The 13800-nt window shown below is 48.5% G+C and overlaps 1 protein-coding gene across 2 annotated transcripts in view; it reads left to right on the top strand.

Annotated features, from left to right (window-relative positions):
• Window positions 1–8034, top strand: part of NIM1K (NIM1 serine/threonine protein kinase) — a 64871-nt gene extending 56837 nt beyond the window's left edge. For both annotated transcript variants that reach the window (XM_027076210.2, XM_027076219.2), the window contains 2 exons: window positions 4926–5194; window positions 7166–8034. In XM_027076210.2, coding sequence (XP_026932011.1) covers window positions 4926–5194; window positions 7166–7915 — 1019 coding nt within the window. In that variant the 3' untranslated portion in view covers window positions 7916–8034. The remainder of the gene's footprint in view (window positions 1–4925; window positions 5195–7165) is intronic.
• The last annotated feature ends 5766 nt before the right edge of the window (window positions 8035–13800 follow it).

The raw sequence follows: 13800 nt of genomic DNA, 5'->3' as shown, positions 1-13800 counted from the left end.
ACCGGGCTCTGTGTTGACAGCTCAGAGTCTGCTTGGGATTCTCTCTCTCCCTCTCTCTCTCTCTGCCCTTCCCCCGTGCTCTCTCTCTCAAAACAAATAAATAAACTTGGAAAAAAGGATTTCCATTTATATTTATTTGTCACGATATCTTTTTAATTTTCATGATTATATATACATTTAAAATGTGTATATTAGTACACATATATTATATATATATACACACATATGTATATATGTGTGTGTATACACACACATATATACATATGTGTGTGTATATATATATATATATATATATATATATATATACACAGAGAGGGCCACATTTATTTGAGATAAGTTGGCAGAGACAGCCTTCCTGAGGGGGTGATCACTGATCTGAAAGAAATAAGGTTGCTGCCCACAGATGTGGGGGGGGGGGGGAAGCAGTCATGCAGAGAGGGTAGCAAGCCTAAGGAGGGAGTGTAGTACTGTAGTTCCTGTAGTAGTCCAGGAACGGCCAGAGGGATGAGGCCAGGGGACAGCAGCCACCAGATCATGTGGGGTCATTATGTCATAGGAAGGACTCTGGCTTTTCCTCTGAGTGAAACCGGAGTAGTGCTCAAAAATATTTCATGGGTAAAGAAAGCCAATCAAAAGGTGTGTGGACCAATACCCCAAGGTATCAGGGCCTTTCCTGCTTCAAGATCTTCTTTCCTATACATCCCAACCACTAGAACCTTCCCTCACTGCCTCTGCACTACCTTCCTCTAGCTGACACTTAGTCAGATTCCAGGGAAAGCACAGCCTCTTGCTTTACACCCACATCACCTCCCGCACCTTTACCCTGCAAGCCTGCTGTGCCCAGCATCTTCCACCTGCCTCTCCAGATCCACTCTCCGCCCCCCATTCTGCTCTCTGCCCCAGACTGTGTTATGTCTCCGTAGTTCTCTGGGTTCCAGTTGGCTTTGGTCTCGTGCAGGGGATCAAAGGAACGAGAGGGAGGACCTGATACCTATTCTCCCAGCCCCTGGCTCTGTGTCTGTAAAGACGATCTTAGATCCTCTCGTGGCAAATTTTTGACACCACCCTCTGTGTTCTAATATCGATTTTCTCCCCTTTTCCCTTTGGTCCTCCAGATATATTCTGCCTGGTTCACTTTAGGTTTAAAAATGTGAATTAGTTGCTGTCATTTAGCAATTGGAACGTTTGCATAAAAATTCAGAGGTCTGGCTTCTCTTGAAAAAAATCAGATGTGACAACACCGAGTCTCCGTGGCAAACAGCGACAACTGTCTGGAGTTGAGTTTGCACCGGGGCATGTCCTCCTCAGGACACCGTGGTCCCCACTGTTCCCGGTTGCTTTATGCAAGCTCGCCACCCTATCGCCACCCTGGCCTCTTGAGATATTCAAGTCTGCAAGTCCTAGTTTAAGGAATGTGTTGCCCACTACATGGGACCTGTGTCAGACTCCTGACCAGATTTGGAGAAAGGGGAGGGTTACTCAAGTGTGTCCAGTCTCTCTCCCTCCTGCCAGCATCAGGAGAGTCCTCTCTCTGGGATCTCCCAACCCGCCAACCTGCTCCCAGGCCTATTCTTCTATCCATTTCCCTCAGTGCAGCCCGAGTACTCATTCAGACACAGAAGTCAGATTATCCCTCTCCCGAGAACCGTGGACTGTCTTCCCGCTGTCCCACAGGCAAAGCCTCCAAAGCTCCGGATTTTCTGATCCCGCGTACCCCACTGGGCTCCCTTCATTCTCTGTGTCCAGCACAGTGGGCTCCCGCTCGAGTCCTTGAGCATACATGGTGTCCCTCTGTCCCTCACCCGGGCCTGGCACACATGTGATCCCACAGCCACGTGCCTGGCCTCCCTCCTCACCTCTCGGTCACGGCTCAAATGTCCTTTCCCAGGGAGGCCTTTCCATGCTCCACCCACACCCCTTCCTCACACGTGCTGCACTTGTAATATGGGCTTTTTAAAAGTCTCTGTCCCTTGCTGAGCTGAAGGGACAGTGTCTTCCTCACAGCCTGGCACGTTGTGTCCGTGCTCACGGAACCCTTGTTGAAAGAGTGGATTTGGAGACCTCGCTCTCCTTGGAAGAGCAGTTTCTTTCACTTAGTGACAATCCAGGATGCTGGAGCCTTTTTCATGTTTTCTATGATCATACATTTATGTTAGGAGACATGGCAATAATCTGATTCGACACCAAGTAGAGGAAACAGGTGGACAGGAGTGAGGCCCGGGGGGATCCAGGGCACAGAGTTTAAGAAAGGCCTCTCTCGGGGCGCCTGGGTGGCTCAGTTGGTTGAGTGACCGACTTCGGCTCAGGTCATGATCTCGCAGTTTGTGAGTTCAAGCCCCGCGTCAGGCTCTGTGCTGACAGCTCGGAGCCTGGAGCCTGCTTCGGGTTCTGTGTCTCCCCCTCTCTCTGCCCCTCCCTTGCTCATGCTCTGTGTCTGTCTCTCAATAATAAATAAACGTTAAAAAAATAATAATAATAAAAAAGAAAGGCCTCCCTCTCGCAGCTCCTCTCCTGCCTTATTCTGGTCCAGGCCCTGGGAGGGCAGCCTTTGCCAAGAGCCACTCAAATATAAAATAAAATTAAAAAATGGGGCACCTGGGTGACTCAGTCAGTTAAACGTCAACTCCTGACTTCTGCTCAGGTCATGATCTCATGGTTCATGGGAATGTGTCGGACTCTGTGCTGTTAATGCAGAGCCTGCTTTGGGATTCTCTCTCTCTCCCTCTCCCTCTGCCCCTCCCTTGCTTGCTCTCTCTCTCTTAAAATAAATAAATAAACTTTAAGAAATAAAAGAAAACAAAAAATAAAATAAGACTCGAATTGTGCTCAGAGGAGGTTTGTGACAGCAGCCTGACCTCACCGCGACCTGATTCTTGGGTGCCCGCAATGTGGGCGACCACGTGCCTCTGCCTGCCACGCAGCAAAGAGGATATGCACCCTAACAGGAGTCTGGGTCAGGTTCAGGGTCAGGATCAGGGAAGAGCGGCGGTGGGGGCTCTTCTGCAGCCGATCTGCCAGGTTAAAGGATGGGGCTCATCATTCCAGCTGTTAAAATAGCAGCTCTACCTAACAGGCTACCCAAGACCAAGAGTTTCTGCTTCTGGTAAGCAGGTGAAGTGAATCTTACTCCTAAGGACGGAACAGTAGAAAAGACATGACGGGGGAGGCAGAAGGCCCGGACGGCTGGTAGTGGCAGTGCATCCCCGGGGCCGATTGCCCACTGAGGTGACACAAAACCCCAAGGGTTCTGCTCCGTTGTGACTCGCCTCCTTCTTCCCTAGTGTTGCCTCCTCTAGAGCAAGCATGACCTCAGAGACCAGAGAACCCTGCCCCTTTCCATTCCAGAAGCCCCGAGGAGCTACTTTAATATACAAACAACACTCCTATTTTTAACTAGCGGCATCTATTTTTGCGCCCACAGCCACTGTGCCCAACTTCTTCAAAGCAGTTGTGGGTCTCCAGGGGCCCTGCAATCCTGTTTTCCCATTTACTTGCCTGGAAACTTCTTTCTTCCTAATACAAAATGTGGTCCAATTCGAACCAAAAAAAAAAAAAAAAATGAATTGTTTTACTTTGGAGTAGATTCACTGTGTTCAAACATTAACCATTTTTATTATGCAATATATGTTAATTGTCTGATTAATTGTAGGAAAATTAGAGAATACAGATAAGTTAAAAAAAATTAACGGAAAACCACCCGTGATCCCCCTATTAATAAAATAAGTATTCTAAACTTTTTGGTGAATAACTTGCCAGACTTTTTTCTATGCAAATGTGTATTTGTATTTTTTTCTCACTTGTTCTGTATTGAACATCACCTCATGTCAATTAATAAAAATCAGCATCATTAATTTGACAGCTGCATGGTGTACCATTATAGAGATGGATGGACCACACTTCATTTTAGCTGTCTCTCTTGCTGGGTGCTGTTCCCAATGTCACCAAAGTCTTCTGACATAGGGAGTCTTGTGCCCATGTCAGATTATTTCTTGAAGGTTAATCGACCAAAATGGCTGGCTCAAAACATGCAGCCATGCTTAAGGCTCTCAATACATAACAGTAAACTGCAGTCCAGAGCCATCATACCAGCGAACCCTCCCGCCAGCCACATGTCACCCTGCCAGTCAGTCTCGTGCACCCCCTGACCTCTGCACAGACCTTTGTGTGGCCCGTACTCTTACATCATGTGCTTTGTGCTGCCAAAGTCAGATAAAACGTAGCCACGTGGGAAGAGGGAGGAGGGGGAGACAGACAAGGAATCAGCATCTATAGGCCGGTGTGCTGAGATTATCGTACGGAGAATACACAGAATTGACATCCTGGGACTGGTTCTGAGGCTAGCCTTGAAGGGTAATCAGGAGTTACCTGAGTACAGAACAGGGAAGCAGTGACGAGCCAAGCAGAGGAAATGATCCAGATGGAGGAAAGGTCCCAGGCATGGATGTTCAGTCCCTTTTCAGGGGACAACAAACAGTTGTGTAACGTTGTGCGTGGGGCTGGGGGGACTGTGGACAGGAGCGATGCAGGATGAGGCAGAAGAGGGGGGTTGGGTCTGATGAGGAGGGGCTTTCTGGGCTAAGCAAAGAAGCTTACACTTTACCCAGACAACTAGATAAAGATCATCAAACTGAAACTTCCTTGGAAGACAGGAGTCTTGGAAGTCCGGAAGTCCTAGAAGACAGGAAAACACACAAAAGCTGTGTGAGGAAAACTCACACCGATCCCAGGAATGAGCACTGTCGTGAGCTCAAGGAACTCCCGTCTGTCTGTCATCACCACTGATGAGCTCCAGGAGCTTGAGAACAGCCATTTAACCTCTGTGTCCAGTAAAGCAAAGGGGCCCCTGTGGGTTCCTCACACTTCTAGCTATCTATGCACCTGTAAACATGGGCACATCGTCTCTTTTTTTTTTTTTTTTTTTCCAGAAAAGGTGGCCATTAAGATCCTGGACAAGACCAAGCTGGACCAGAAAACCCAAAGGCTACTGTCCCGTGAAATTTCCAGCATGGAAAAACTGCACCATCCCAACATCATCCGTCTGTATGAAGTGGTGGAGACCCTATCCAAGCTCCACTTGGTGATGGAGTATGCAGGGGGTGGGGAACTCTTTGGGAAAATCAGCACTGAAGGGAAACTCTCAGAGCCAGAAAGCAAGCTCATCTTCTCCCAGATTGTGTCTGCCGTGAAGCACATGGTGAGTGGGTGTGAGGGATGGAGTCTTGCCCCCACGTGGCCCACAGTGGGAGCGTGGGCTCCAGTTGGCCACTCTCCAAGCGTCCCCAGAGGCTTTGGGTCCTGCAAAAGGCAGACAGTAGTCCCTTCTGTGAGAGTCTAGACGAGATTACACTCTTTGCCCCCATCTTGTCACTGCCAGACAGCTGGCTCCACGCTGCTTCAGGGCCCTGTCTCCCTGCCTCTGTGTCTCTCTCCCCTCTTACCACGTCTCACATTCCAAATCCTCTCCACCCTTCATGATTCCGCTCAGTTTTGTCTCTCTCTGGAATTTTCTTCAATGTCACGTCAGCTCATACAGACCCTTCTTGCCTTTGGTGAATTCCTCCAGCTCTTGCTCCCTCTGTGCTCAGCTGAGTAGCATTTATTATGTCATTCTTACTTCAGTCCTCTGATCATTTCTTTAGGTAAATGTGGACTCCTAAAACACACACACACACACACACACACACCCCTAGTTCCTCCCAGAACTGGTTCTGCTGTGCCCTCTCCACTGTTGGCTGTTTTGCCCCCACACACTGAGGAGCCTGACACGTGGGCCTGACCACCATCTTTACGGCTCCATTAGTGCAGAAGTCTGGGCTGTCCTCTTTACCTAGTGCAGTCTCAGTACAGTTGGCAGAAAAGAGACACTCGTCTGGGGTCTATGTGAGGCGAGAGGCTATTTCTAGTTCATTCTTCTGACTGGATGCTGTGGAGGCAAGGCTGTCATCAGTGACCTCCTGGACAAATTACTAAGGGAAATTAGTGACCCAGGGACCCGAGATAGGCATTGGGAGGGAGAAGAGAAGGAAAAGGAAGTGAGTGAGAGAGAAAAGCCCAACCATAATGGGGGTGGGTGCTTCAGATCTTCAGTTCCACCAGGTGTCATTTAAGTGGCCCCATGCTGTGGTGAACTGTCCCAGGGCCAGGCAGTAAGCCAGACCCACATTGAGCAATGGAGCAGATGGGCAAAGAGTCTTTCACATCCTATTTGGAAAAGAAATTGAGTGGGAGAGCAGAGGGAACTCAGACTGAGGCCTCCGAAGCTCCATGCCCTGACATTTCTCCCATCTGTCCAGTGGTGAGTCATGGACACAGATCCAGATTCCACTGAGCATGTCCACTCTGGGCTGGGACCTTGCTGAGCACTGCAAATACGGTACCACTGGCCACCCTCACAACAATCTCATGAGGTGGCTCCCGGTATCTCGTTTTACAAAGAAGGGAAACACTCATATTACGCTGCTGGGATCATTGAACCTAAAATTAACCCAGCCATCAGGCTCCAAAGCCCAGATTCTTACCCCAGGAAGCCCAGCAAAGTCACATTAAACCATCCCAAGAGCCCTCGGGACTAAGTAGGTCAGGGGTCTTCAAGGTTTTCTGTATGGATCCAGAATACAAGAGTGGGGGTGGGGTACATGCTCGCCACCCACAATGGGACTTGCTAGAACTTGCTGAATATAGCCTCTTTCCTTCTACTGAATTCTGGAGAGGAGCCCCCACAAAGGAGCAAGGTTGAAAAGTTGGGGAGGGCTCTAAGTCTCGTTGGTGTTGGCTCTAGTCAAGAGTTGCTCAGCCAGAAAAACTCATTCATGGCCTCAAACATGAAGGATTACCGTTTCGTTGTGTTTTGGAGCATGTAGTTTCAAAAGATCTAAGTTTCATTTCTGGTACTGATTCCTGAGTCACAAGTGTCAGACAGAGTCCAACCGTTGCCCCACGGAAGAACAGAACCTTTGGTCTGTTTGGGGGATGTGTGGGTGTCACGTTGGCTAAAGGGCATGGCCGGGCGGCCCTTGAGGCTTGCAATCTGAGTTAGGTTGACATCCGCTGAACTGGTTATTACTCCGTCATCTATCACTTCACTGTTTCAGAGCAACTGACACATTCGCTTCTGTTAGTATTATTCCTTGAAAATGATAGCTTTTCCCTGTGTCTTCTTCCACAGCATGAGAACCAAATTATTCATAGAGACCTGAAAGCAGAAAACGTGTTTTATACCAGTAATACTTGTGTGAAGGTGGGTGATTTTGGATTCAGCACAGTAAGTAAAAAAGGCGACATGCTCAACACTTTCTGCGGGTCGCCTCCCTACGCGGCGCCCGAGCTTTTCCGAGACGAGCATTATGTCGGCATTTATGTGGACATCTGGGCCTTGGGGGTGCTTCTGTACTTCATGGTGACCGGCACCATGCCGTTTCGGGCAGAGACCGTGGCCAAGCTGAAGAAGAGCATCCTGGAGGGCGCATACAGCGTGCCTCCGCACGTGTCCGAGCCCTGCCTCCGCCTCATCCGGGGCGTCCTTCAGCCCGTACCCACCGACAGGCACGGCATCGATTCCATCATGAGCAATGAGTGGATGCAAGGGGTGCCGTACCCCACCCCTCTGGAGCCTTTCCAACTGGATCCCAAACATTTGTCCGAAACCAGCACCCTCAAGGAAGAAGAAAACGAGGTCAAAAGCACTTTAGAACACTTGGGTATTACAGAAGAGCACATTCGAAACAACCAAGGGAGAGATGCCCGAAGCTCCATTACAGGGGTCTATCGGATCATTTTACATAGAGTCCAAAGAAAAAAGGCTTTGGAAAGTGTCCCGATAATGATACTACCAGACCCGAAAGAAAGGGACCTGAAGAAAGGGTCCCGTGTCTATAGAGGCATAAGACACACATCTAAGTTTTGTTCAATTTTATAAATTGCGTTAACTGCTGATAATTAACCAAGAGCATTGTTGCTGCTTTTAAATTTTTTCATGGACAACTTGGGTGGAGACATTTTTGTAATTTTTAAATAAATTTAAATTTAAGATCTGCATTTCCCCCCCAGAAAAGCCTAGATTGGCTTTCTTGTTCTTCAACTCTAGCATTCATTCATTTATTTAATCAAGAAATATTTCTGCCAGGAACTGTTTAAGGTGCCGAGGAAAGAGCAAAGAATGACACGGGCCCGGCCCCTCCCCTCCTGTGCAGGATATTCTAGTGCCGGACAAAGGCACCGACAAAGGCATTTTTTACAGAAAAAATGTCAGATAGTGATAGATGCTTTAAAGAGAATGCAAATAGGGTGATGTGATATTAGAGGTTTGCTACCTTAGATGGGACTGTTAGGAGAGGATACTTGGAGTAGATAGTCTGAGATCTGAATAGGAAGCAGCAGTGACCCTTGGAAAGCAGGCCGAGAGCATTCCAGGCAGCTAGGGGTTCAAGACTGGGTTCCTCCCAAACAAAGACTAGGACAGAGGCTCCATGTAGAATAGTTTCTTTGGGAAATGATCCTGGAGAGGAGAGAGGGGCAGGGGAGAGAAACAGGAAAAGGCAACACAGACTGGCCAGAGCTATGGGTGGTCGGCACTCAGTCCTGCAGGACGCTCTGAGGAGCCTTATGGAACACATCTCAGGTGTCTGCCTAGGGCACAAATGGAGAAACATTTACCCATCACCTCCTGTTCACCACTAGTCAAGAGTGGTCCCATGGTGTCACCTGCCCTGCATCCCCAGAATTTGCTGTGTGTAAGTACCCCTGAAGCATGCTTTGGAAGAACATTTGCAGATTATGATGTGTGAGTGCCAGATGAGCTCCTGGTGCTTCCCGTGCCATAGTGTCAGAGAAGCCCCGGAGGTGGCCAGGGTCAGGTGACAAGATACGATCAAGTACGACCTGCGTAAGGTTGTTCAAACTTGCATGGAAACAGTCACAGCCTCAGTGGCTGGAGGGAGAAGCGTGGCTGGAAGGATCTGATGGGCGCATAGCTGCTACCTGGCACACACACCACCCCAGGCTCTGCCCCGACCCACCCTCTGTTAAATCCAAGTCACTGCTGGCACTCCATGCAGGAGGATTAGTAGGACAAGTTACAACAGTGGTTCTCAGGTCCGGTGCATCAGAATCTCCTGGAGGCTTTGTTAAAACAGACCTTGAGAACCCACCCCCAGAGTTTTGATTCAGCACATCTGGGGAGGGGCCCAAGAACCTGCGTTTCTAACAAGTTCCTAGGTGATGCCGATGCCATTAGGGACCACGCTTTGAAGACTATGGAGCCACAGTCACTACCGCAGCTGGTCCCGAGGCTAGGATTGGATTCATCCCTCCCTCCTCTGTCACCCATTCTAAAGGTCCCTCACCTTTGGCCAGCATTTCAGCTGGCCTAGATTGGTCTAGTATGGTGTAAATCTTTATCATCAAAGATTTGAGCCTCTAGGGGTGCCTGGATGGCTAAGTTGGTGGAGCATGTGACTCTCGATCTTGGGGTTGTGAGTTTGAGCCCTACATTTAGTGTAAAGATTCTAAAAAATCTTAAAAAAAAAAAAAAAAAAAGGACTTGAGCCTTGAGTTGCCTTGCCCTTGTCAGGCCGTGGTTGCTGCAGTTGCCTGTTCACTGGTGTCATGAGGCCCCAAAGTTAGGCTCCAGTGAACTTCCTGGGTTCCAGACATTCTCCTCTTTATCCCCTTGTGATGATCAGGGTGAATAATCTCCACGAGTATGATAGCTCCTCTCTTTGCTTGTCAACTGGCACAGAGACCTCAAAGTGACCATGCGATAGTCATGGATTCCAGTTCACTGGACCTTTACTGGGTCCCCTGGTGAAAGCATCCCCCTGCCCCTGGGAACCCAAACCTCTAATCTAGCTGAACCTGGGTTGTAGGAAAGAGAAGTACAAATTCTGCAAGTGGATCACTCTCACATCACTGATGTGAGAGAAGGCAATCCTACTTTTACCTGTTGATTCCCAGGCCTATAGTTTGTTTTTTTTTTTTTAATAAAGATTTTCTTAAGTAATCTCTACCCCCAATGTGGGGCTTGAACTTACAACCCTGAGATCAAGAGTCCCATGCTCCACTGACCAAGCCAGCCAGGCACCCCACCCGGTCTGTGTATTTTAACAACAGGGGACACATATCCATCAGCCATGGTTAAAGTGCTTGTACCCAGTCCTGGAGACTGTCAGGATCCAACCTCAACCCTGCAGGATACTGTCCTATAGAGCCAGTGCCTTGGCTGAACCACTACATTGTCCTATTTATGCTGGCTGTTTCAGGTGTTGAGGTTTATAGTGAGATGAGTAGATCCCATGGTCAAGTGCCCATTGCCTTTGCCACGAAAGTCTTTGAGGAAATGCCATGAGAGATACCATGAAAACGGATCAGATATTCTCTGTGTCATAGCATGATTGTGTTAGAGGGTATGCTGCGGGCAGGAAAGGCAAACCTGTATCCTGAGTAGATGTCAATTCCAGTAAGGTCGCTGCTGTGCCATCTGCTTTTATGACTCCATGGATCTGATAGTGACCCAGTGCATGAGGAGATGGCTCCGTTTGCTTTGTCTCTTTGCGTCCCGTAATCAGGTGCTTAGTCTCTCCTAGGGCCCCATAACACACCAGGAGCCCAAGGAGTTCTCTTTTGCAGAAAGTGTGGTGTCACTCCAGGACCCTACAGGGCTGTGCTGTAGCCTTCCACTGGGATTGCCGGACCCCCCACAGTATCCCTCACCGTCATGTAATACAGCCAGGGTGGCAATGCAGTTTGCTGCAAAGCCTGAAACTGGATCGTGTGTGTGTGTGTGTGTGTGTGTGTGTGTGTGAGACAGAGAGAGAGAGAGAGATCTACTGGAAACGGGCAGCCATGACAGGTAGAACTGGAAGAATGTACTAAACGTAATGTACTTCCAAAACCCAGAGAGTCCTACTAAACCCTGTGCCTCTGTCTCAGCACTAAGGGGTAAAAGATGCAACAAATTGTCCTTTACCTTGGAATGTGTAGGCCTGCCCCAGGTCATTGGGCCTCTGAATACTTGGTCAATGTAACAGGCCCCTGATTCTTCAGGGTGTTTATCACCCACGCTCTGGCACACATAAGTCTCACTAGGGCATCTGAGTTCTTGCCACTTTCTGATGCTAAACCCACCTAGGACGCTGTCACAATACAGTGGGCTAGCGTGATATTCCGCACTGTCAGGCTAAAGTCCTTCAGATGATATTGTGACCTCGAGCCGGAGATTGACAATTGCCTGGAGCAAATGAGACCAGCTGCCCGTCCCACGCATTGTTTTGATCCTCCTTTCTGATGCAAATTGAAAGGAATGCATTTTCCAAAGTAACAGCTGCCTATCAGTGCCAGAGGCTGCCAGTGAAGATGCCGCATCCTGCGTGGGGGCGACAACAGAGAACAGCCATCATCCTTTCTTATCTGCCTGCTCTCTTCTTAGAAGTCTGATGGATAAGTTAAAGGAGGTTTTGATGGAGCCCATTACCTTTGTGCCTTTAAATTTTTTTAGTAGTGAAGCTGAGTTTGGATGGTAATACTGATGGCTTCATTTCCTCGTGTGATTGCTCGTGATTTACAAACATGGCCTGGGAGAGGGTACAGCCCTGGAGGTTTCCACGTGGCTCTTCCTCCACAGGTCAGTGGTCTAAAAGTATCGATCCCAAGTAGATAGTTGGAGACTGGGGAAGGAACCCCAAGGTGGGACCCACTGGGAGACAGACTTTGGCCAGAACTCCACTCATCACCTGGTTTCTAAAGACGCCCATCCGCACTTAGGGTCATAATAGTGTTTAGGATTTCCTGCTATCCAGTTCAGTTTGGACTTTTTAGCCAACAGTCCTTAAAAATTCTGGGCACGTATACCATATATACTTGTGCCAGCAGGCTTTTCCTCAAGACCTGGCCTCCCAGTCACTGTGCACTGAGTCTATAACTTAGCTCTGGGACCATGATTTTCTCGTGACAGGCTGTATCAGCCTCTCCTCACCAGCTTGCCTCTTTTTCTTTCTTTCTTTCTTTCTTTCGTTTTCTTTTTCTTTTTTTTTTTTTTGGTTATACAAGTCAGGTAACACTCTAGCCAGCTGTCACTCAGAACTCTGTGAACTATTAGCCTTTGTCACAAAACAAAGGCTCCTTGATTTTCACTCCAGCCAGACTGTCCATTCTATTATGTCCACCTCACCTCTGACATTTAAGTGATAATACATGGCCTCTGTCATTCTAGAATCCCATCATCCCCGCTGATCATAGCACGCCTGGTTCCTTGGCAGCATTTCCCACTGCCAAGGCCTGCTGGCAGTGTGTAGCCATCACTGACCTTTACATAAGTGCTGGTACACCCCTCCCAGAACATTCTTTATTGCCTCAAGTGAAGGTAATGTCCTCCTGGGGAATGTACGTAGGTGGTTCTTCAGTCTCACTTAATGAAACCTTTCTAATATTCGTACCTCCCGGAACTTTCTTACCTTTTCCTTAACACTGTGCCATCTCTGCCTCATTTACTGCAGGCCACACTCATGTCCAAACCTCTATAGCCATCCTGGCTGCATGTTAGGACCAGTTATGGTGTCCTCTCCAAGTCATGGGTAAATGCTCCCAGGATGATTAGCTCTCCCTTATCCCACCTGCTATTTTTCCCTCGACCTCCACCCCGGGCCCAATGTCTTCAAGATCCACTCGAACACATTTTGCCCTGGTTCCTGATAATACATATTAGCTTGATTCTGCAATTCCTCCTGTGCCCAAGCTACTTCTTCCCACACAGACGCTGTATTTCTCTCCTCAGTCTGTGTGGCAGCTGTTGAGGCCTGACCTGGTTCTGGGTTTGGAGAATAATAAGGGTATTGGAAGATGGTCTCGAGGAGGTCATGCCTCAGCTTGCAGGCATCTGCCTCACCAGAGACCTTGGCAGCGGCTCCAGACAAGGGGGAACAGCTGCTTCTGCCAGTCCTATGTAAGCAGAATCTTGTTCTCAGCATTTTCAGGTTCATCTACACTGTGGTTACTAACTCAGGCCCCAGTATCCCAATCTCTTCTTACCAAGGCTTGGACTTTGATAAAGAATTGTCAAATTCCTTGTCCACATTCCTTGGTTTGTGGCCCCGTCCTCCATCTGCAAAGTCAGCGATGTTACATCTCTCTGACCATCTTTCTATAACTCACATCTCCCTCTGATCACAGCCCAGAAAAGTTCTCTGCTTTTAAGGGCCTGCATGGTTAGCGTGGGCCTATCCAGACCACCTAGCATAATCTCCCCAGCTCAAGGTCCTTAATGACATTTGCTTCTGCCAAGTAAGGTAAACATATTCACAAGTTCTAGACATGGTCATCTTTGGGGATGCGGGGGGAGTCGTATGCCTACTACAAACAGCAATGGGGTGATTGCCATGACTGGTGAGTAAACCAGCCCTCAACCCCTACCCTGAGGGTCTGCATTATAGGGCTATTCTGGGTATCAATCGTCTTAGCCTGGATTCTAACAAAAAAAAAAAAAAAAAGAGAGAGAGAGAGAGAGGAGAAAAGAAAAAAAAGCCCGAGACAAAAGCTTACATGCAACTCACATATTTGGGAAATGACCCAGGACGCAGGAGACGCACAGGAGTAAAACTGAATAGAGGAAAGCCACATAAGGATGCACCGCAAATTGGCCATGGGCCAACTGGTGGCTGATTCTGTAGCATCTTCTGAGGAAACTTCTGAAACGCTTCTCAGAACTGTCTGCCCAAGGGAGAAAAGGAGGAAACATTTATCCGCCAGCCAAAGGTCCACCATTGGTCAAGGGTGGCCGTGGGAACTTAACTCCTCTGCACTTGCAGCCTG

This window comes from Acinonyx jubatus, chromosome A1 (assembly GCF_027475565.1).
Source record: "Acinonyx jubatus isolate Ajub_Pintada_27869175 chromosome A1, VMU_Ajub_asm_v1.0, whole genome shotgun sequence".
Classification (NCBI taxonomy): Eukaryota; Metazoa; Chordata; class Mammalia; order Carnivora; family Felidae; genus Acinonyx; species Acinonyx jubatus.
This window is presented reverse-complemented; position numbering and strand designations above follow the sequence as displayed.